This window comes from Balearica regulorum, chromosome 2, assembly GCF_011004875.1.
Source record: "Balearica regulorum gibbericeps isolate bBalReg1 chromosome 2, bBalReg1.pri, whole genome shotgun sequence".
Classification (NCBI taxonomy): domain Eukaryota; kingdom Metazoa; phylum Chordata; class Aves; order Gruiformes; family Gruidae; genus Balearica; species Balearica regulorum.
The window spans coordinates 142,564,674-142,586,149 of NC_046185.1; the positions used below are offsets into that span (position 1 = coordinate 142,564,674).

Here is a 21,476-nt window from a genome sequence, read left to right on the forward strand (position 1 = left end):
CTTAGGTCCAGTTCTCAGAGAGCTGTAGCTTTAGTTTCCACAATAATTGGAGAACAGTTGAAGTTCCAAGAAGGAAAATAAAAATTAGAAAAGACCAAAGTAAGAACAGAACCAAAAAGAAGAAAAAATACACGTTTATTTCATTTTGGCTAAAGAAAACAGAAAATAAAATTAGAGTGTTCTGAGAGGGTAAAATTTTCATTAATGATAACAATGACCAAGGAACTTCTCCCAAAACTCCAGCTATAGAGGTATTATTTTACTGCATGTTTTTATTGCCTTTTTATTATCATGTCTGAAAAGCTTCCCTGCAAATTTCTGTGCCCAGCATCTGTATTTTTATTGGAAAATACCAAATTAGCTTCCACTAGAATCAAAGGTCAGAAGCTTTTATTGTTGTAATTAAATTACGGAATGTTATTTTGCCTGCAGGAAAGTTACCTTTTAAACTTTCTCCAGAAGAGAAGGAGTTGTGTAACTCAATACATTAATAAATGAATTGTTTTATTTCTTTATCAGTTAACTAAAATTCCAGAGGAGCTATCTAAACTGGTTAGCCTCAGGGAACTGGACATATCTCACAATGCGTTAAAGGAAATTCCTGACAGCAGAGGGGAACTGGAGTATTTGGTCTGTTTCATTGCAAATAATGATATCGGCCAGCTCCCAGTAGGGGAGGGGCCCCATCTGCAAAATCTTTTTAAGTGGCATGATTTTTGCAAGTGTGATCATCAGGTGAACAAAGGCCTGACGTGCACAAAGCGTTGATCGCTACAGCACGTGCTGGCAGGGGCCTGTTGTTTACAAGACCGAACGTTTGCTGCTGCAAAGAACGCCTGTCTGTGTGCTCAGTTGTCTGAGTAACAGTGGTGGTATAACACGGCCTGTTGTTTGTAATCCAGCGTGGATTACCACGGGTGGGTTGTCGTGGGTGGATTCTCTGGTGTGGGTTATCCAGGATGGGTTAGCTTGCATGGGTTATCCAGGGTGGGTCATCCCATGTGGGTTTTCTGGCATGAGTTATCTTGAGTGGGTCATTCTGGCATAGGCTCTCCCAAGTGGGTTACTCTGGGTGGGTCATCCTGGTGTGGGTTATCCAGGGTGAATTATCCAGGGTGGGTTGTCTGGTATGTGTCAGTTACCCAATGTGGATAATCCCAGGTGGATTACCTGGTGTGGGTTATCCCAGGGAGGTTATCTGGTATGGATACCCTGGGTGGATTACCTGATGTGGGTTATCCCAGGCAGGCTCCTTGGTGCAGGTCATGCCCACATGATCCCCCTACATGTGTGTGTCCCCATGTGTTTCTCCACATACGTGTTCACACCCCCCCCCCAATGCAAGTTCACACCAAGTGAGTTTTTCCCCATGAGTGTTTACACCATGCAAGTTCATACCTACACATTTCTCCCACAGTTCACCCCCACGCCAGTCCATACCCAGATGTGTTTCTCCCATGGGAGTTCACCCCACGTGAGTTCATGCCCACGCGTGTTTTTCAAGTTCATACCCATGTGCGTTTGCCCCCCCCATGACATCATACCTTCACCTGTTTCTCAACACACAAATTTACCCCCACGTTGAGTTCATACCCACACATTTAGCCCCTGTGAGTACATTCCCACGCTTCGTTTGTCCACACGAGTTTATCCCATGTGAGTTTCATTCCCACGTGTGTTTACCCCCAGCGTGCTGCTACCCTAGGGCTGTGGCACCGGGAACCTGCTGCAGCCCCACCAGGCTGAGCAGGACTTTGGAGGAAGGAGGCACAGGCCACCGAGCCGCTCAGCGAGGAGACCGCGCCGGACGCCGAGCAATGCCGGCAGCAGTGCTCGGCCCAGTCAAGGCCACACCGAGGCACTTCCACATCGGGAGCTGTGGGGCCGCCCCGGGCGCAGCCCGACCAGCGGGCAGCTCCTCGGGAGCGGGAAAACCGCGGGGGGAACGACAGCAGCGGAAGGAGGCAGGCGGGGTCCCGCTCCCCCCTCAGAGGCCGCGCTGGGCGGCTGGGGCGCGCAGCTCCGGCTGGGGGCGCTGCTGTCTTCGCCCGCCGGCACCTCCAGCGCGCCGCCGCGCCCGCCGGGCTGCGCGAGGCCCCAGCCCGCCACCAACCACAGACCACCGCCCGGCGCCCCGCCCCCCGCCCGCCCAATAGCGCCCCTCGCAGCCCGGCAGATGCCGTCACCCCGTGGCGCGCGGCCGCCGGTTGGCTCAGGCGGTAGGAATCGTCACATGGGCAGAGATCAGCCCAGCGCCGGGGGGTGTGGCTGTCACAGGCCACGCCCCGCGGCGCGCAGGTGCCAGCAGCCCGGCGGACGGCGACGGGCGCTGAGGAGATGCTGAGCTTGATGGAGGTTGGCGGGTCCCTGCTGGAGCGGGTGGCCGTCGGCAACCCCCTCTCCCTGGTGCTGGCCGCCTCCGCCTTCGCGCTGAGCCTCGGCTACCTGTTCCAGCTGGGTTACCGGCGCCACGTCGGGTCCGACCAGAGGGTAGGCGCTGGGGGGCGCGCGGTGCCTCAGGCCGCCCGCGGCGGGGCCGGGGAGAGGCGATGGGCCGGAGGTCTCCACCGCCCTCCCGGGGAGGGGTGGTCACTGCGGGGCGACCGTAAGGGGGGAGGGGGAGGGCCGGGGGCGCTGGGCGGCCTCCTTTCGGGCTGCGGGCGGAGGGCCGGGGGAGCAGCGGTTTGCTCACCTCTGGACAGCCCTTCTTGGGGAGCGCAAGGAAGTGGGCGGTAAAATCCAAGCGTGCTGGAGCAGGCTCTGGCGAGGGAGCCAGATTTTATTACTCTCTGAAGAAAACTCGATATTTGTTTTTCTCTTTCTTCCTCAGAAATACCCACCTTATATTTCATCAAGCATCCCTTTCCTTGGACATGCAATCGCATTTGGAAAAAGTCCCATTGAATTTTTGGAAAATGCTTATGACAAGGTATGTTTTCTCCCATGACTGGCTGAACATAAGCTAAAATACTTTTGTGTGTCTATTAAGTTCTCTGTGTGAAGCCTGTTTAAAATCAGTTCATTCTCATTTACAACCTTGAAAATGGAATGGTGCGTGCTGAGTGGGCTGTGGTTTCTTCAGATCTCTTTATGCACGTTGTTGTTAGAGAAATAGTGGTTTCTGCGATATCTCTTGTGATTCAAATTTTAAAAATATGTCTGTGTATTTGGGTAATGCTCATAGCTGAATCACAGGTTAATTAAAGAGCCATTTTCATGATGTTATTTCTTGCCTTAATTGGGAATTTTTAATCTCACTCTTTGCTAATCTGTGACCAGGCTGGAATGTAGCTGACCACCTCTGTAGGCAATCTCCAGTGTTAAAAATGCTGATTTATAAAACCTCAGTAGGTTTTATACTATAACAACCCCCCAAAAATGGACTAGAGCCTTTATTCCAATGCAATAAGATTTAATGATCTGTTTCACACTAAAACATAAGCTTAAATCTTAGCTTGGTTAGCTTAGAGAAAGGCAAATTTAGTGTGTGAAGATCTGTTGGAGATGACCTTTAAACTTTAAAATCTTGTTTACTCTTAATTACCTATGCATAACTCCAAATCCAGAATTTTTTGGAGACAGTTTTTGTAGATTATTGGAGGCTATATGTACTGTAATCTCCCTGCTCGTTTTTGTAGTGTGATTGATGTTTTAGTTAAATTTTTTAAACTAAGTGGTTTTAAAATGTGCAAGATCATATGTGTTCGTTATAATGTTAGATATCAGTAGTAAGTATATTGAGAACACAATTTAAATGTGGTTTAAAATATTTATATTTTTATTAAATCTCTAGACACTGCTTAGGAAAGTGAATGATTTGTGGAAGCCTGTACATAAAGAGGTATTGATTTAATGATTTGTGTTCTTATTTAAAATGAACTGGTTTGGGTTTTTTTCTCTCTTAGTATGGACCTGTGTTCAGTTTCACTATGGTTGGCAAGACATTCACATACTTACTGGGTAGTGATGCTGCTGCTCTACTCTTCAATAGTAAAAATGAAGATTTGAATGCAGAGGATGTATACTCTCGGTTAACTACACCAGTTTTTGGCAAGGGAGTTGCTTATGATGTCCCTAATCCGGTATGTATTCTAAATATCAGATGAATAGAAAAGTAGAATGATTTAAATTCTGAGTAGGCAGCCCTGAGCTCTTGGCTGTGTATGGTAGGGTTGTGTGTTCATAAGCAATTCTGGGATATTGCAGTTGGTAAACTGTCTCAGTTGGATAATGAAGACTGATAATGTTTAGATTGCTTTATCACCTGGCCATTTGTCAGTGTGGATGCTATTTTTTGTTCTTGAAACCATCTAATCCCACCACAGAGGAAAAACTAGGAGTCTCTTTTTGCTTCTGTTACAGCATGCCACTGACTGCGGTTTACTTTCCCTTACAAGCAACTTTAGGTCTTTATTCTGAGAGAGCTTTGAAAGTGATAATTTTGCATTTATGCTGTGCCAAATCTAGATACAGGAGTATTACTCTGACAATTTGCACCACAAGGTTTGTCTTGCTCGGACAAAAATCAGCCTGTATATTTGCAGAAGACAGTCTGCATGGGTCTGGAAGGACAGTGGCTGTGTCATGTGGCATTGTTTCTGAGCTAAATGTTGGCTGCTTTCTTGTTTGTGTATGGTGTGTGGCACGACAGACTCTTAAACCACAGAAACCAAATTTTCTGTGGACAAACTTACTCCACTGGGACTCTGTATTCAGTGTATGTTGAGATCGACAGCCTGTTGTACAACAGAGTAGTCTGGTGGCAGAAACAGCATTGTGATGTACTTTATTTTTGGATTTTCAGTTTTGGCTTCATTTGGTTTGTATGAATGCCTGTCATTTGACTGGTAATAGTTTCTGCAGCCATCAAGACTTTTCCTCTTAACATGCCTCTTAATTCTTCCCTGCTGAAGGTACCTGCAGTGATTGTTGCCCTCTTAATTATGTGGCTTAGGGGCAGCAATCACTAGTCTCTTTCCTCCACACCAGCATTTTGCAGCAATCCACAAAGTATGTATGTTGTTCTTACCCACAAAGTAGGTATGTTGTTCTTTTGGATCTCTCATACACAGCTGACTACCAACAACTTGCCACTTTGTAAATAAGTAAAGAACTTAGTTGTTTCCTGCTTTGTTAGGAAGCATTAAATTGTGGATAGACAGTGTCACAATGTTTGGGGGGAGGGTTGTTTGGGTGCTGGTTTTATTGCACTTGACCGATTTGTGTAGCTCCTCCCATCCCTTTGTGAATGAAACTAGCAGGACTGCAGCCTGGATAACACATAGGAGATCATTTCTTGTGTCCTAGGAGACTTCTTCCACAAGCGGGGCCATTCTAACAGACTTGTTTCTACCAGTTCTGACAGTCAGAGGTCTTCCTCAAAAAGCCAGGGATGGAGTCAGGGATCCCTTTTGGAGCTGCTAGAGTGTAGAGGGCACATGATTCTCTGCAATACATGTTTCACATTCTTCTCTGGTATATACTAGTTTCAGAAAGGTGTCTATGAATCAGACTGCTAAGTTGGCCAGATTTTCACTGTGTTGTGCTTGTTCTTTGGATTTTCACTGTTGTGGGATGTCTGCTTGAAACTGAAAGGTCTTGGTCTCTTAAGTCTGTGAAAGTTCATCCACTTGTTACAATTGTCTTGACTTATGCTTTCATACTCTACAGTTCATAGATGGATTTGAATGTCTGTCTTCATTCAAGAGCTGGTTCTTCAACAGGATCTAATCTCATCCTTCAGGAGTTTTATAGAACTTTCTATAAACTCCTCGGAAATGGGCATTTCTTACAACTGTGTTCTTCAGGCATGTAGGGACGATTAAGGTCTATCTCATTGGCCCACCATATACTGCTTTTTTCTTGAAATAAGGTCTTTTTTTAGAGTTACCCTAGATTTTTCCCTTGAGTGTGTTTGGATTCTGCTTTATTCAAGAGATTAATCTTTCAATACTACTCAGTAACCCTTGGGTGTCTGCAGATAAGTCTACTTCATTCATACCTTTGATACTAGAAGGATTTCTTCCTTTTTATCTCTGCAGATTCAGGTTCCTCAGAAAATCACCTAGGCTACTTTTTTCCACAGCTAGGAGATGCAGGGACCTTACTATTGACATACACTGATTATTTCTAGTTTTGTGTTTACCTGTATGAAGCTAGTGAGGTAGCATGTCCGGTTGTGGCCAGAATACATTCTGCTAGAGGTGAGCTGGTTTTTTGCATAGTGCTACCACCACAATTTCATTTCAGACGTAGAATCACAGAATGGTTTGGGTTGGAATGGACCTTTAAAAGTCATGTAACCCAACCGCCTTGCAATGAGCAGGGACATCTTCAATGAGATCACAGGTTGTTCAGAGCCCCATCCAACCTGACTGTGAATGTTTCCAGGGATGGGGCATCGACCACTTCTTCTCTGGGCAACCCATGCCAGTGTTTCACCACCCTCATCATAAAAAATGTCTTCCTTGTGTCCAGTCTAAATCTACCCTCTTTTAGTTTAAACCCATTACCCCTTGTCCTGTCAGGACAGGCCCTGCTAAAACATCTGTGCCCATCTTTCTTATAAGAGACTCCTTTAAGTACTGAAAGGCTGCAATTAGGTCTCCCTGGAGCTTTCTCTTCTCCAGGCTGAACAATCCCAACTCTCTCAGCCTGTCTTCATAGGAGAGGTGCTCCAGCCCTCTGATCATCTTTGTGGCCCTCCTCTGGACTTGCTCTGACAGGTCCATGTCTTTCTTGTACTGGGGACCCCAGAGCTGGACTTGTTACTCCAGATGGGGTCTCAGGAACGTGGAGTGGAGGGGGAGAATCACCTCCCTCAACCTGCTGGTCACGCTTCTTTCTATTCAGCCCAGGATATGGTTGGCTTTCTGGGCTGCAAGTGCACATTGTCGGCTCATGTCCAGCTTTTCCTCCACCAGGACCCCCATGTCCTTCTGCTTCTCTCAATCCCTTCATCCCCCAGCTTGTATTGATACTGGGGATTGCCCTGACTCAGGTGCAGGACCTTGCACTTGGCCTTGTTCAACCTCATGAGGTTCACGTGGCCCACTTCTCAAGCTTGTCCAGGTTCCTCTGGATGGCATCCTGTCCCTCAGGCGTGTCAGCTGCACCACACAGCTTGGTATCGTCAGCAAACTTGCTGAGGGTGCACTCAATCCCACTATGTCATTGATGATGATATTAAACAGTACTGGTCCCACTACAGACCCCTGAGGGACACCACTTGTCACTGATCTCAGTCTGGACATCGTGTCGTTGACCACTGCCATCTGGATGTGACCATCCAGCCAATTCCTCATCCACTGAACGGTCCACCCATCAAATCTGTGTCTCTCCAATTTAGAGAGAAGGATGTTGTAGGGGATCATGTCAAAGGTCTGACAGAAGTCTGGATAGATGACACTTGTAGCATCTACTGGGAGGGCATTTAGAGAGCCATTCAAACTTTCTTTGGAGTTATACTGTTGATGAATCATCCAGAACTTTCTTTTGAGGCCCCTTCTCTCTGCTCAAGCTGCTAAGTATCTCGTTCTTCAGTCTGACAGTGACTGTCAGTCATGTGTTTAGAAGAACCACTCCTTACCCTTTAAAAGGAAGGAGTTACTTATTTACCAGTAATTCTGGTAATTGTTAATATGCATAGTCTATACACTAGCTCATATTCACTCTCTGTCTCCTCCCTCCAAGCCTCTTGCAGATGGTTTTGTGTTGAGAGAAGCTAACATGGCAGAGGATGTGCTCGCTCCTGTGTGCCATTCCCATCTCCGTCAAGCTGGAGGCTTGATGTTGCAGGGGGCTAGCATGTTGCAGGGAAACACGTGCTTGTTTCTCTGCTCCAGCATGCGCACCCTCTGATACGCTGCTGGAGTCCCCACTGCCGTCTGAAAACAGAAGTTTCTAGGAAGTAACCTTCCTTCGTATGCCTTTTGTTTTGTGAATAACTTCATAGTATGTGCAGAGCCCTTGGTGGGAAGACATTTTCTGGTGTGTTGCTCGTGGTATAGTGCAGATCTATAGGGCAGATGCTGGAATTCATAGTTAGGGCTTAAAATTAATTGAAGAATTTTCTAGTAGATGTTCTGTCAATCCATTGAATGGTTCCCATCTAACAATGGGCTTTTTACCAGTAGGTTTGTTAGCTGTGAGTCTATACACAGAAAAAGAGAAAGAGGTGAGAAGGATGTGAAGCTCACCATTTTCCTAGGAAGCAGTTTGCTTCCTAAGCAGTGAGATCAGAAGGCCTTGTAAAAGAAAGGTGTATTGCTAGACCAGAGGTAAGGTATTACTGCATGAGAAAAGACATGCTCTGAGAGAAGGCAAGGAGGTCACATAGCAAGGAACACAGACTGAATCCAGACTTTGCAAGGACAGGTCTGCTTACGTTTGTGCTTATGTATCTATAAAGTGCGTTCCATATTTCAATCTTGAACACTTGTATCTTCAGGGATAAAGTTTAACAAAGATACTGAAATTATTTTCTGTTTTGGTACTGTAAAAGAGAGAATTGTAGCTCCCTTGAGCTAGTATTGTACTTGGATGTTACTAAACTATTGCTTGAAAAACAAAGAAGGTGAAAAATGGAATATTATCTATTAGTTAAATTTGAGTATCTGTGGTACCCTGCAATCTCAATCATAATTTCTTTTTACTTCTGTACTTATAGTACAAATGATAATAATTTTTTAATTACATTAATATGATGATCCTTGTAGTGATTGCTTTTTCTGTCTTGGTTCCTCTAGGTATTTTTGGAACAGAAGAAGATGCTCAAAACTGGGCTAAATATTGCCCAATTTAGACAGCACGTATCTGTGATTGAAGAAGAAACAAAGCAGTATTTCAAAGCGTGGGGAGAGAGTGGAGAAAAAAGTAAGCAAGATCAGATGCATTTTTCCTCAGATTTTCTGAGAAGGAATTAAGGCCTATGTTTTTGTAAGTGATTTGCTGCAGTATTAAAGAGATGAAAAATGGCATAGGTAAAACTATACAGAACATCAGAAGAAACGTGCAAAATACAGATTTTGTTTAATCAAATTTAAGGCTGTTGGAGACTTAAGCTGCTCAGAAAATCCTTGACAGAAGGACTATCTTACTTTTGCTTTCTTAGTCAGCTAATACAGTGTACCTGTTGCCTGACTGAGTCACGCTCGTTCTGCCTGATCTGAGTGAGTCAGTGTAACCACCTTAGTCCTTGGGAAAAGATACTGCTCTGACTTCCCAGAGCCTGTGTCAGAGATCTGAGCTCAGGGATCTTCTACACTGCAGAACAGCATCCTTGGGGCTGATAAGGTTAGGTTAGTCATCGGAGTGGAATTCTTCTGTTTCCCACCTGGCTAGACACAGCCTATCGCTATTGTTGCAAGCTCACAGTGGCATATTAAATATATATATAGATATATAAACATTTATTTATTATATACTTAAAAATAAAATTATATATTACCATCTTAAATGTATAAATATTACTATTTTAAAATAATTCAGTGAGCAGCAAAACTTAACTGTTTTCCCATGGATTTGGATTTCAAGGTTAAGTTTTTGTATGACTTCTTATTAAGGATTGAGCTTGTGCTGCATGGCTTACTTTGGAAGGATTACTAGCTCTCCTAGAAAAATTTCTAGAAAAAAAATACCTGAGAAAAAAGTTGTTGAAATCAATGATCTAATTAAAAAATTGTTTGAAGAGAAACCTGATAGTCACACTGAAATTTAAAATTAGGTGCTTCATTCTCCTAGTAAAACAGTCTAAAACTCTATTTAAAATCATTAATCTGTGTCCAGTTGCTTTTTTTTTTTCCTTCTACAAAATAAAGAATAATCTGTAAAGCATAACATCTTGCTTGAAAGCATTTTCAGTAACATTTTTTCAAATCTTCCCTCAGACCTGTTTGAAGCCCTTTCAGAACTTATCATTTTGACAGCGAGTCATTGCTTACATGGGAAAGAAATAAGAAGCTTGCTGAATGAGAAGGTGGCTCAGCTGTATGCCGATTTGGATGGGGGTTTCACTCATGCTGCCTGGCTTCTGCCAGGTTGGCTACCTCTGCCTAGCTTCAGGTACCAGAAATAACAGATGAAGCAACTGAACTATTTTATCTTAAACGCCTTTGTTGTCTGGTGTTTTTTTCCCCTTCCCTGTTTTTAGTTTGCAAGCTATTCCATATGTCCCTATAAATCCTCATAAACATTTTATGTGTTAACTTGTAAAAAGTTCCCAATAGAAGTGTTTTGAATTGCAGACGTCGAGATCGAGCACACAGAGAAATAAAGAATATTTTCTACAAGGTTATCCAGAAACGTCGAAAGTCTGAGAAAAAGGAGGATGACATGCTCCAAACTCTACTTGATGCTTCATACAAGTAAGCCAAGGGTTTGAAGACCTGTCGTTTATAGATGTTTTAGTTTTAACTGAAGAGCTCAAAGCTAAAATATCTACCAAAAAATAAGAAATACTCTCTCATGTTCTGAATTGGTTTTGTTGCCAGCAATTGGTCTCAGCTGGTATTATTAAAAAAAGCTTAAAACCTTGAATTGTAAATGCTTATTTAGGCTTCTGAGACTTCATCAGTCATCATGAGGTTGCTTCCTTTCTCTCTGCTGGCTGTTCAGTAATGATTTTCTTTAAGGCTCGCAGAGGGTCTCTCTCCCTCTGTTCTCCCTTTACCTTTAGCTGCTTTGTTTAGAGCAGGCAGCAAAGGAGAAGGAGGAAAAAGAAGTACATTAGAAGAATTTGTAAATTCTACTGTAACTGGAAACCTGCTCAAATGAAGTTCTAACATAACACCCTTCAACCCAGGGATGGCCGTCCGCTGACAGATGATGAAATTGCTGGAATGCTTATTGGGTTGCTGCTAGCGGGGCAGCACACGTCCTCCACCACCAGCGCCTGGCTCGGCTTCTTCATAGCCAGAGACAAATCCATACAGGAGCAGTGCTACGCAGAACAAAAAGCAGTTTGTGGGGATGACTTGCCACCATTAACTTATGACCAGGTTTGTATGTTCCTGGTGGGTATTTTTATAATTTCAGATGCTTATTAAAAAAAAACAACAACAAACCCACAAACAAACATGAAATATAGTCATATTCTTTGTGTTAAAATCATAATCTGGCACAGTCACTCTGTGGTAACACCTTTTGTCAATATATCTCCTCCTTTTCAAGTAAATTTTCAGCTTGCTACTGTTTTTTAATCAGTGTTGAGTAAAGAAATTACAGTTCCTACAATTTCTATTTAAGCAATGATAGTTCTGTAGAGGAGGAAGATCCTCATGTTCCCACTGAGGAAAGGGATGCAGTGTGACCTTGTTCTTTAATTAGGCATCAGAAAACCACTCATGAGACAGATTAGTAAGAAGCTAGTCATATTTGATTGCATTGGTCAGAGATTTTTTTCCTTAATTGAATTAAATGGAAAAAAAAAATTATCAGGGTAGATAATGAAGTACATGTAAATATGTCCTGCTTACTCTTTGCTTTTTTTTGTTTGTTTGTTTTTAAATGGTATGAAATACCATTTTTTCTGTGTTGGATAAACTTGGTTGTATTTTGATATATAATTTTCTATTTTCAGCTCAAGGATCTCAGTTTGCTGGATCGCTGTCTAAAAGAAACTTTAAGGCTTAGACCTCCTATAATGACCATGATGAGATTGGCCAAAACTCCGCAGGTGAGTACACTCATTGGAGCTAACTTCCCTGCAGTAGACCGGGGCCGGAAAAGGCTGAGGGGGGGTGTCCCGCCTGGCAGAAGGAGGAACACAAGTGAGCAGTGTTTGCTGGCAGGAATGAAAGCTGATGGCAGCCTGGGCTCTTATCAGTGGGAGCGTAGCCAGTGTTGATTGAGGAAAGCAATTAATACCTTGAACGTGGTAGCTGCTACCTTCATCTGGAATGATTTGTGTCGAGTTTTGGACCCCTCCAGCCCCCAGCCATCCAGACATTCGTGATCAGAGGACTGGAGCACCTCTCCTGCGAAAACAGGCTGAGAGAGAGAGTTGGGGTTGTTCAGCCTGGAGAAGAGAAGGCTCTGGGGAGATTTAATTGCGGCCTTCCAGTACCTGAAGGGGCCTACAGGAAGGATGGAGAGGGACTGATAGGACAAGGGGTAATGGGTTTAAACAAAAAGAGGGTAGATTTAGACTAGATGTTAGGAAGAAATTCTTCCCTGTGAGGGTGGTGAGGCACTGGAATGGGTTGCCCAAAGCAGCTGTGGATGCCCCATCCCTGGAAGTGTTCAAGGCCAGGTTGGATGGGGCTTTGGGCAACGTGGTCTAGTGGAGGGTGTCCCTGCCCGCAGCAGGGGGGTTGGAACTAGATGATCTTTGAGGTCCCTTCCAACCCAAACCATTCTGTGATTCTATGTTGATGAAGTGAAGCAAGCAGAGAGCCACCGAGATGGTAGGAGGTGGCAGCACTTGTCCTGTGAGAAGAGGCTGAGGGAACAGGGTTGGTTCAGCCTGGAGAAGGGAAGGCTCCAAGGGGATGTAGTAACAACCACTTGCAGTCTTACTCAGCAAAACTGACGCTTTCTTTAGCTGTCAGTCTAACTTGAGCTTAGTTTGTTGTTATCATTTAAAGGTATTTTTTGTTTGCCAGGTACTTTTAATAGCTTCTTGGAAAAAATTGGCTTGCACTTAATACAATACAAGCTAGGTAAATCTGAAAGAAAACTTGCTGTTTGTACAAATAAGATAGAAAGTCAAGTAAGTCAAATAATTTTTTTAAATGAATGTCCTTCCCATGACAAATGCTTTCAATAAATTTTAATTTCATTCATTTTTATTTTTTTTTAAACTTTCTGTAGAATTGCCAGCCTTCTTTAAAGCAGCTGAAAAGTTCCTGCAACTACTTGAATGTTGTGCCCTGTACAAATAAAACAATAAAGTACCAGGCTGCGTTAATTTTAAACGAGCTTAGCCAAAATCTCTTTTGAAAGATCACTTCAGGTAATGCTTTGAAAAAAAAAAAAATGGAGAAATTTTGTGATGTGCATGGGTCTTGTCTCTTCTCTTGTAGACTGTTGCAGGATATAATATCCCCCCTGGCCACCAAGTCTGTGTATCTCCCACTGTTAACCACAGACTGAGGGACTCCTGGAAGGATGCTCTAGACTTCAAGCCTGACCGCTATCTCCAAGATAACCCAGCAGCTGGAGAGAAATTTGCGTATGTCCCATTTGGCGCTGGTGAGTGAGCAAGCACAGCGCCTGCCTGAGTACCAGAGTGCTCCTGCTGGTCAGCTTGTACAGCGCCTCCCCACACTGCAGAGGATATTTTTTTTTTTCCCTTTCTACTGCTGCCTGAAAGTTTTCTTACTCTGAAAGTGCTGTTAAAAATTAATTCAATAGTTTTGCATTAGTAGTAGCTGTATATCAACTGGAGTAGCAATCAACCCAAATGGTTAGGTTAGCATATGTGCTGTTTGACTCAAGTCTTCCCAAGGCAAGGTAAAAACCCGGTAAGACAAAGTCCCTTTTAAGGCAGAGCAAAAATCTGCATAGAGCCATAACCACCAAAGCAGTGTGTGAGTATCACCACACTACAGTTACCATTGGTATCTGCTCAGTGTTGTAATGCTTCTTTGGTGATACATAAATTAACGCTTTCTGGTGAGGACAGAACACCACATTTGCACTTGTATTTCTTGGTCCCTTCTGTGCAGCAACAGCTTATAAAAACAAGATGCTGATGGAGTTACGTAATGGTGTACATGCAGCACCAAAGCCTCACCTTGTTTGGAGAGGAAAGAAGCAATTACTGTCTGCAGGAAACTTTTAAAGTTAGCTTGTTGGCAAAGGTGATTTAGCAATGAAGTATTCTAACTGCTTTTTATGGCTCTCCTTCTAGGCCGTCATCGCTGCATTGGAGAAAACTTTGCTTACGTTCAGATTAAGACTATTTGGTCCACTTTGCTTCGTTTGTATAAATTTGATCTCATCAATGAGTATTTTCCGACTATAAATTACACAACAATGATACACACACCTAATAACCCCATTATCAGCTATAAGAGGAGGTCACTGTAAAAGGAGCTAAAACCTTACTTATTTAAGTTGTGTAAACTAACAGACTTTTGAATAAAATTGTGACAGTGCGTGGCAAATGGAAACCATTGCAGCTACTGTTAGGAAGTCGACAATACTTACCAACTGCAAAGGTGTTGCATCTGTTTTGTTTGTTTGCCCACACCATTTAATGCTGCTGTGTATAACCGCTTGTTCTACAAATTTCTCGTTGCATTTTTAAAGGAAAAAGTGTTTTTTCTATTGGTGTAACACTCTTTAAAGTGAAGAAATAAGTAATTTCTGTAAATGGAACTCTGTGCTTTTGAAAAATAACTGAAGATTACTTTTCCCCGGATACTAGCGGGGTAAGACCGCGTGCCTTCCCTCTGCATCCAGTTACAGCAACTGCGCCAGGGAGGAGGCAGCGAGGGGCAGCGCAGAGCGTGGTGCCCTACTTCGGGTACTCCTCATTCTGTTCTGACTGAACCAGCTCCCCTCTTGGCTGCTTCGTACTTAAGAAAAATGTTACCGTACAGCTGAGTCGGGGGCAGACTGCAGAATGTTCACAGCGAAGTCTTTTCTGAGAATAGACGAGTTAAATGTCTAACTTGAAGCAGTTGCAAAATGCTTAGGTGCAGAAAGCAACAATTTTCTAAAATTTTCTGAAAGCTTGATGTAAGTGTGAAAGTAACAATATGTGATACAAACAACATTAATTTTGTAAATAATGTGTTTGTGTATAAAGTGGTCACAAATGAAGTGAAATAGCTGACTGTCATCCCCCTTTGTAGTGACTTCTGCAGGACTTCAATGATGTTTAAGAGTGGTGGTGATAAATGGTAATGAGCTCTGGCTCACAGGAACTTTGAATTAAATTTATAAACAAACCTCTTGTGGAAGTTTTCTGTGCTCAAGCCTGTCAATTCTGGAAAACTTTGATAAGGAAACTTGTAATAAACTTTCTTGTAAGCATGAAGTCAGTCATGCAAAGAGCTTCCCCCTTCATCAGTGCTCACTACAGCAAGGATTGTTGTTCTAAACTTTGACGTAACTTACAAAACCTGGTGTTTGTATCAGTCTCAGCAACTGAGGGAGCAGATATCTTCCCTTCCACCTCGGAAGATGTGCCCAGGGTCTTCAGAAACCTTGTACCTGTCCTCTCTCCTCTGTAAAAAGCAAAGCTGCAGCCACCCTGAGTAGGAGGAGCATGGTGTAAGGGAGTAGCTCCTGAACACAGTTAAAAGCATGAAGTCATCTTTATTTCAGTACTTTGACAAAATACCCATAAAATTCAAAACTTCTACCATTACAAAAATAGGTCTCTACAAGTGATATTCTGTCTGCGCTGCCAGTAGCAAATATTACGAGAGTCATGTAACTTCAGTAGCCTTGCCAGAAAAAGTGCAAGTAAACGTTGCTGAATGTAGCTCCATTTCATTAATACACAAGTTTCATCTTCGCACTCTTTTGATAAATACACACTTCATAAGTTAATCATTTAAATTAGCATTCCACAAATATACACGTAATTTAATGGCGGGGCATCGTTTGGGGTTGGGTTTTGGTTTTTTTCCCCATGAACACAAAGTGCTATGTACATAAATCCCAGTCTGGGTGGGCGTGCCGGGATGGAACCGCATACAATCAATCGCCTAGCTGCGTTCATATTGGTCCCACAATATACACGTTATACAAAAGCAGAGAAAGAGCACAGATTTACAGAAGGCAATCCATTACATCACTGCCAGTGACGGAGATGTTGAAAAGATATTATCTTCTCATACCAGCATGCAACTGAGTGTATGAAGTCGAACCTGAAAGAGGGAGAAAGATTTTCATCAAGATTACCTGTAAGATGTAGATGAGGATTCACCAATGACATGTTACTTAGGTGAATAAGTGTGACAGATTTTACATGGGAAATCTTTTAAGAACAAAACTTCCTCAAATGATGGATTTTACACTGAAGTAAGACTTCAACACAGTAACTGCAAAGATTAAGTTTGATAAATTACGTCCCATTGATCTGACAATTTTTTTGATGTCTTCCTTTTAAAGCCCCCAAATTACCATCACCTATAGGACAAAAGGGCTGTAGCTTCTGTAATCGAAGTGGGAGGAGAAGAAATGCCCCTCGTACTCCCACGCCTCAATCTTTTGGGGACATTTTTCTACATCTAGCTTAAAATCTTACTAAGGTGCCAAAGGAATCCTTGCTGCACATTTGTTAGAGATCAGGGAAAGTTAAAGTGCTACCAATAAACTCAAAATCTGTAATTAAATCACACTGGTACCTCTCCCTTCAAAGAATTTAACAATCATCTTATTAATGAGCTTTTTGCTACAGCTCAGAGTAGCCTCTTGCTTAAGGCTGAAAATGCCTGAGATGCAAGCTGTTTGTTACATATCTCCGGGAACCAGCGCATGCTTTCTAACCGGGAACCGTGCCCCGGCGTCACGGGGAGAACTTGGGAGCCCTTACCTGACTGCACGCTGCCCAGTCGCCTTTGTAGTGCCTCCAGCCGATTGATGTAATCTGTCAAAGCTCTTTCAGGATCGTAGTTCTGCAGTTGAGAACAGGCGAAGGAGACTGGGTTTAAGTCAGCATGCGTACCGTGGAACCTAGGGGCAAGGAGGACACAGGTGTTTTTAAAAAGGAAAATTTCAAATAAAACAAAAGCATCAGCGGACACAGCAAAACGCTGTGAGCAGAGATACCTCACTGACTGCGTGTCCCTTAAGCTACCCTTGCGGCAGCCAGCAGCACACCATGCCCCTTTAACCTCCCTGCCGTTTGCTGCCCAAGCCATCGTGCTGCCTCCCCCAGAGAAACCACTTTTCCCAGACACCTCTTCCTTCTACTGCACCTGATCCGTGGCTGCATTTCTTTGGGACAAAGACTGACCAGCAAATTCCTACTGAGACTGCAGCAGAAGCCGTGGTAGATTCAAGTTTGCTTTTCTATTAAGAAGCTTGTGTGAACACGGCCATCTTTACAGGATTCTGTCTCTCTTCAGTACTCTCTATAAGTAAAAAAAGTGGCTAAAATAGATTAAACATTTTTTTCCATGTAAACTGCTATGGTTGCCACAAACTAAGATTACAAATGTTGAGGTGGCTTACATAAAAATGAAGAACCAAAATGGCCAGAATCTGATATTCAGTAAAGATCCAAGCTCACAACTCCATATAAACTCATCAAAGGGTGATGGTGCTCATAAAAACGTTGCCTTTGATGAAAAATACCTGGTTTCACCAACATCTGATTCACTGACACCTCCGGCATCACAGCTAAGTACAGCCAACCAAAAGGGTTTAATCAGGAACAAGCAGCGGAGCTACCAAGCAGCTTCCACCCACGCTCTGGCCATGAGGCCGCAGTAATTCCTCCAGCCCACAGTAACCAGAACACCCTCCCCAGCCACAGCCAGTGGCCCTGATCTTCCCTTCGTTCGGCTGAGGGCACCGGAGGCAGCCCCTCCCCACGCCACACTGCTGCCAATGCAAAAGGTGGACAGGCAGCAGTGGTTTGCTTGGTGGCAAAGCCTAGACGTAGGTCAACGTGGCTCTATCCAGTGGATCTACCACCAGCTCCATCCAGTGGATCTACCACCAGCTCCAAGAACATAACGATGCAAATCAGACAGAAGTCTGCAAGCTTTGGCCTTGCTCAGGCAATGAGTAAACGCACAGTGAAGGCCTGAGATGTAACTTGTTATCTATCCTTACAAAGGCAGTAAAAAAATCTTAACGGCATCACAGATTACAAACCTTAGCAGTAAGCTGATGTGTTCATTTATTTAAACAGTGTTCTGACAGAGAATAATAATCTAAAATAAAATGTACTTATGTTGCAAGTTTATAGGAGATCTAGGAGACTCCATGTCTGACCTGGATCTATAGGAATGCCTTTGTTCTCCATAAAGATCCATGCCACCAGAGAAAGAATCAGGCCGTAATTCATTACCTAGAAATAGAAAAAGCAATGTATTGAAAACTAAAAAAAGTGACACCTGTTGCATTTTACTGGGAATCTCAAATGCAAGCTTTCTGTTTGCCTATCACAAAAATGGTGTTTAACAAACGTAGACCACTTTCAGACTGCTTCAGAGAAAACCAGAGGTGAAATCCTGCCCTCCCTGGTGATAATGACGAAACTCTCAAAGACTGAGCAGGACAGGGTTTTTGTGCAGACCTAGATAGCCAGGAATTAATAAAACTGGATTTCCCAAACTTTTAGCTGTAAGAAAAGAATGACTTTTGTTCCGAGGCAAAGGGCAGGGACGGCTGGTCAATAGGCTCTGTTGCCACTGTGCTACAATCCCTCTGTCCGCCCCTGCCCTCAGCATCCCCTCTCAGCGCTGGGGCTGCACACCTCTTAAGAGAAATCTGATGACACAGCTCACATTGGTTTTACAAACACACTCCATAGGGAAAGTTGCCGTATTTTGTTAAATCCCACCCACAATAGAACAAAACAAGACTGAAGAGAAAGCAAATAGATTAGCATCTGTGCTGAGCATGGAAACTCTCAGAAACCCAAGAAACAGGTTAATCCAAGCAATTACAGCAACGGGAAGGGGGAACAGCACCCCACTTGTTCTACATGAGGAAAATGCAAATTAAAACCCATCTCCCTTAAGCAGCTGTGACTTGTGAATACCCTTTTTTGGTCATTACTGGACTATGATTTACCTGTGTTCTGGCTAAAGACATCCCTATTGATACTTAGCACACCGGAACCCGTAACTCTGTGCCATCGACGGACCAGGAACTTCATTCTGCGTTTCAAATTAAAAAAACAAATACTTCAGCGTAAATGGAATAGTCTGCTAAAAATCATCTGCTGCTTGTATTCTGGAAGGCCTAAGAATTTCTTGAACATCAAGCAAAATTAATAGATGGGCATCTAAAACCTGAAGGACAAGTAGAAAACATCCTTATACACATCTCTAAGAAAAACATTTTTTGTCCAAACCTGTTTTCAGCATCACCTCTGCAATTCCAGAGGTGCTGCATACATCCAAGTGGATACCAAACGGCTCAAGCACCTAAGCAACAGGGCCATCAGCATTTTAAAATCATACTAAATACATACTTTTTGCCCTGTCACATCCCCAAATTTGTAGCCGCAGAGTGCTATGAGTAAAAGCCTCGCTTACTACAGGTATATGAATAGTTCCTTGAATATACTACATACAAGGCTCAGATCAAGCAGAAGTGCTTGCGGGTTCAAACCTTTGTGAAGAAGATTTGCTAGCAACGTGGCAGTATTATGCAGTAAAAACCTCCACTTGGTCTTCCTCATCTATTTTTATTAATTCTCAGGCTGACACCTAAAGACTTGTAAATTCAAAGGACTATCCAGATGGATAAAATTAGTTCAGAAATCTGTATTATACTTACACGTAAGAATTTAACCTTAAAATAAACTAAGTTGCAGAAAATACCTTTGTTAATAAGTACACATACTAGAATTGCTAGTAACCTAGAATTGCTAGTAATTTTTATCTAATATTATGACTTTATCCAATACATTCCATCTTTGATTATCAAATACAGACCCATTTTCAATTACAATCACTCTGCTTATTCCTGTTACAGATTTTACCTACGTTCTGCTCAACATGTCACCCAACACAGTATCTACTATATTCATGACTGCCAAAAATATATAATTTAAACAGGATGGAACATGTGAAGTTCTAGATTCCAGTAGACAGCTAGAACAGTATATATTAAATTGCACACTCATATCTGTTTGAAATCTAACTTCCTCCAGTTTACCTTGAAATTGCAATGGACACTCTGACGGCAGAGCGAAATCTTGTAAAACCCTTTGAATGATGCACAATGATTTCAAGGTCTGTGTAGGAAGGCTGTCCACCCATTCGTGCAATGAGGGCCAGCGTGGCTTCTTCACACTCCTGGAATCCGCCTAATAACAGCAGCAAATATTTTTTCTGATATATCAGAGCTTTCCGAAAGCTCTCTGCTCGTAGGTATTTGCCATAAATTCTCTACAACAAGGAAAAAAAAAAAAAGGATAGTAAGCTCCATGAATGATTACAGTTCTGAGACTTTTGGCATCATTACTTGTGTAGCATTTCTGTGATTATTCATTTCTTGCTATGATGGCAAAGAGTGCACTACTGCTCACACTTCTTGAGGGTAGCTTTCTAACTTGAGGATCACCTGCATGGCAAGAAATAGAGCACACACAAAAGGACAACATCAATGCTTGCATAGCATTCTTGGGGAGAAAAACCAGGAGTCATGTATCTGAAGATGAGAATTTTAAACCTGAATTACTGTCTGTTTACTTAGAATAATCAGAGTGAACACAAAAATTAGGCCCAAATCAAAATGGAAAAAAAGCAGCTGTAGTTAGTATGCAGGCAACAAAGTCCTCCTACCCTTAAAAGAGCGTTTTCAGAATCTGATCCCAGTTCTCTGAGGAAAGCTTCACTCCTGAGCTCTGCCCTCAGCTTGGAGAGCTCCGCTTCGGCTTGCTTCAAAGATTTCTGCAGTGACAGCTTTTCTCTGTTCCAAATTTCCTTCTCAGAAGCAACGAGAGTATCAATATTAACTCCAATATCTGATGAGCGTCTAGAAGACTGAAGAGGAAAGAAACCAAATTTAAATCACACAGCTTGGAAAAGCCTGAGCTGTGCCATTCTAGTCATTGGTTTAGTTGACAGCTCATACAATTACTGAGAGAAAAACTACCCACTGAATGGATTTGAGACCACCATTGCATTCTAACACCTCAGAAGCAGTAAGTTTAGGAGCCTGACCAATGTCCTAGAAAAATACAGCTTCTCAAAATTGAATCATACTAGCTTCATGACCCTGAAGCTGTCTGCATCTATTTGCTACTTCTCATGGTGATGAGATATCGATCAAAAAGCAGCACATGGAATTTAAAAGAAAAGAGCAGTTAACAAAAAGAAGCTGGGTAAAATCAGAAAGTTTTACAGCAAAGAGCGAGTCAAGATATATTGACCACAGGACAAGAATAACTCATGCTCGTTTACTCTGCAGAGGGAAGCCCAGACAGACAGACAGCTCGGTCACTCCCACTTAGATGATGAGGGCAAAAAACGATGCTTTTATGCCTACATATACATCATTACATCAGCACCACTAAGACATACATAGTCTCCAGAAGGTTGTCTGTGCTGGTATCTTCTCAGTTCTTCCTCCAGTTTCACAACAGCATTCCTCAAATTATTCTTTTCTTCACTCAGTCTGCTGACAAAGCCCGTCAGCTCAGCGTTTTGTCTCAGCAGCCTCTCAGTCAGTGAGCTAGATGGAGTCCCTGGTGGTAGGACTAGCTTCAGCTAGAAGGAATAAAGAAAACCAGAACACAACTTGTATTAGATCCAAGCTGCCAACTTGAAAATAACTGGCTTCCAGCAAAAAACTTGTGGATAATGACAATAACTTTGTATAACTTATATAAA

General features: G+C 42.9%; 2 protein-coding genes across 7 annotated transcripts in view; one reads left to right on the plus strand and one right to left on the minus strand.

Annotated features, from left to right (window-relative positions):
• The first annotated feature begins 2,256 nt into the window (after positions 1-2,256).
• CYP51A1 (cytochrome P450 family 51 subfamily A member 1) lies at positions 2,257-14,897 on the plus strand. Its single transcript, XM_075746212.1, has 10 exons — positions 2,257-2,490; positions 2,831-2,929; positions 3,906-4,082; positions 8,748-8,874; positions 9,888-10,062; positions 10,245-10,364; positions 10,802-10,997; positions 11,579-11,674; positions 13,023-13,191; positions 13,853-14,897. Exons 1-10 carry the CDS (start codon positions 2,338-2,340, stop codon positions 14,029-14,031), a joined length of 1,491 nt encoding a protein of 496 aa, XP_075602327.1. The 5' UTR covers positions 2,257-2,337; the 3' UTR covers positions 14,032-14,897.
• A 350-nt stretch (positions 14,898-15,247) lies between these two features.
• AKAP9 (A-kinase anchoring protein 9) overlaps positions 15,248-21,476 on the minus strand; it is a 119,870-nt gene continuing 113,641 nt past the window's right edge. For all 6 annotated transcript variants that reach the window (XM_075746209.1, XM_075746211.1, XM_075746210.1 and 3 more), the window contains 7 exons: positions 21,168-21,353; positions 20,427-20,627; positions 19,798-20,030; positions 18,706-18,791; positions 17,902-17,977; positions 16,493-16,632; positions 15,248-15,824 (listed from right to left, as the gene is read on the minus strand). In XM_075746209.1, coding sequence (XP_075602324.1) covers positions 15,781-15,824; positions 16,493-16,632; positions 17,902-17,977; positions 18,706-18,791; positions 19,798-20,030; positions 20,427-20,627; positions 21,168-21,353 — 966 coding nt within the window. In that variant the 3' untranslated portion in view covers positions 15,248-15,780. The remainder of the gene's footprint in view (positions 15,825-16,492; positions 16,633-17,901; positions 17,978-18,705; positions 18,792-19,797; positions 20,031-20,426; positions 20,628-21,167; positions 21,354-21,476) is intronic.